Here is a 607-nt window from a genome sequence, read left to right on the forward strand (position 1 = left end):
GTGGCCTTCCTCGCCCGAGTCGTCCTGGTTTTCTACGGGGTCTTCCAGGACCGCACGCTGCTCGTGAGGTACACGGACATCGACTACCAGGTCTTCACGGACGCCGCGCGCTTCGTCACCGAGGGGCGCTCCCCGTACCTGCGGGCGACCTACCGCTACACTCCCCTGCTCGGGTGGCTCCTCACCCCCAACATCTACCTCAGCGAACTCTTCGGGAAGTTTCTCTTCATCAGCTGCGACCTGCTCACGGCTTTCCTCCTGTACCGCCTGCTGCTGCTCAGGGGGCTGGGGCGCCGCCAGGCGTGCGGCTACTGCGCCTTTTGGCTGCTTAACCCGCTCCCCATGGCGGTGTCCAGCCGGGGCAACGCGGACTCCATCGTCGCCTCGCTGGTGCTGACGACGCTGTACCTGCTGGAGAACGGGCGCGTCGCGGCGGCCGCGGTGGCCTATGGGTTCGCCGTGCACGTGAAGATCTACCCCGTGACCTACATCCTTCCCATAATCCTCCACTTGCCCCCAGAGCTCGGCCGCGACCCGAGCCCCGGCGCCCCCCGGCGTTCCCTCCAGGCGGGTTTGCGCGCCCTCCTGACGCGGCTGTGGGCACGGG

The 607-nt window shown here is 67.9% G+C and overlaps 1 protein-coding gene across 1 annotated transcript in view; it reads left to right on the forward strand.

Moving 5' to 3' along the window:
- The window catches only part of PIGM (phosphatidylinositol glycan anchor biosynthesis class M), a gene marked incomplete at its 5' end in the record, with an annotated part of 1445 nt that continues 838 nt past the window's right edge, over positions 1 to 607 (forward strand). The window contains one exon of the mRNA XM_015558585.1: positions 1 to 600. Coding sequence (XP_015414071.1) covers positions 1 to 600 — 600 coding nt within the window. The remainder of the gene's footprint in view (positions 601 to 607) is intronic.

This window comes from Myotis davidii, unplaced genomic scaffold (genome assembly GCF_000327345.1).
Source record: "Myotis davidii unplaced genomic scaffold, ASM32734v1 scaffold251, whole genome shotgun sequence".
Taxonomy (NCBI): domain Eukaryota; kingdom Metazoa; phylum Chordata; class Mammalia; order Chiroptera; family Vespertilionidae; genus Myotis; species Myotis davidii.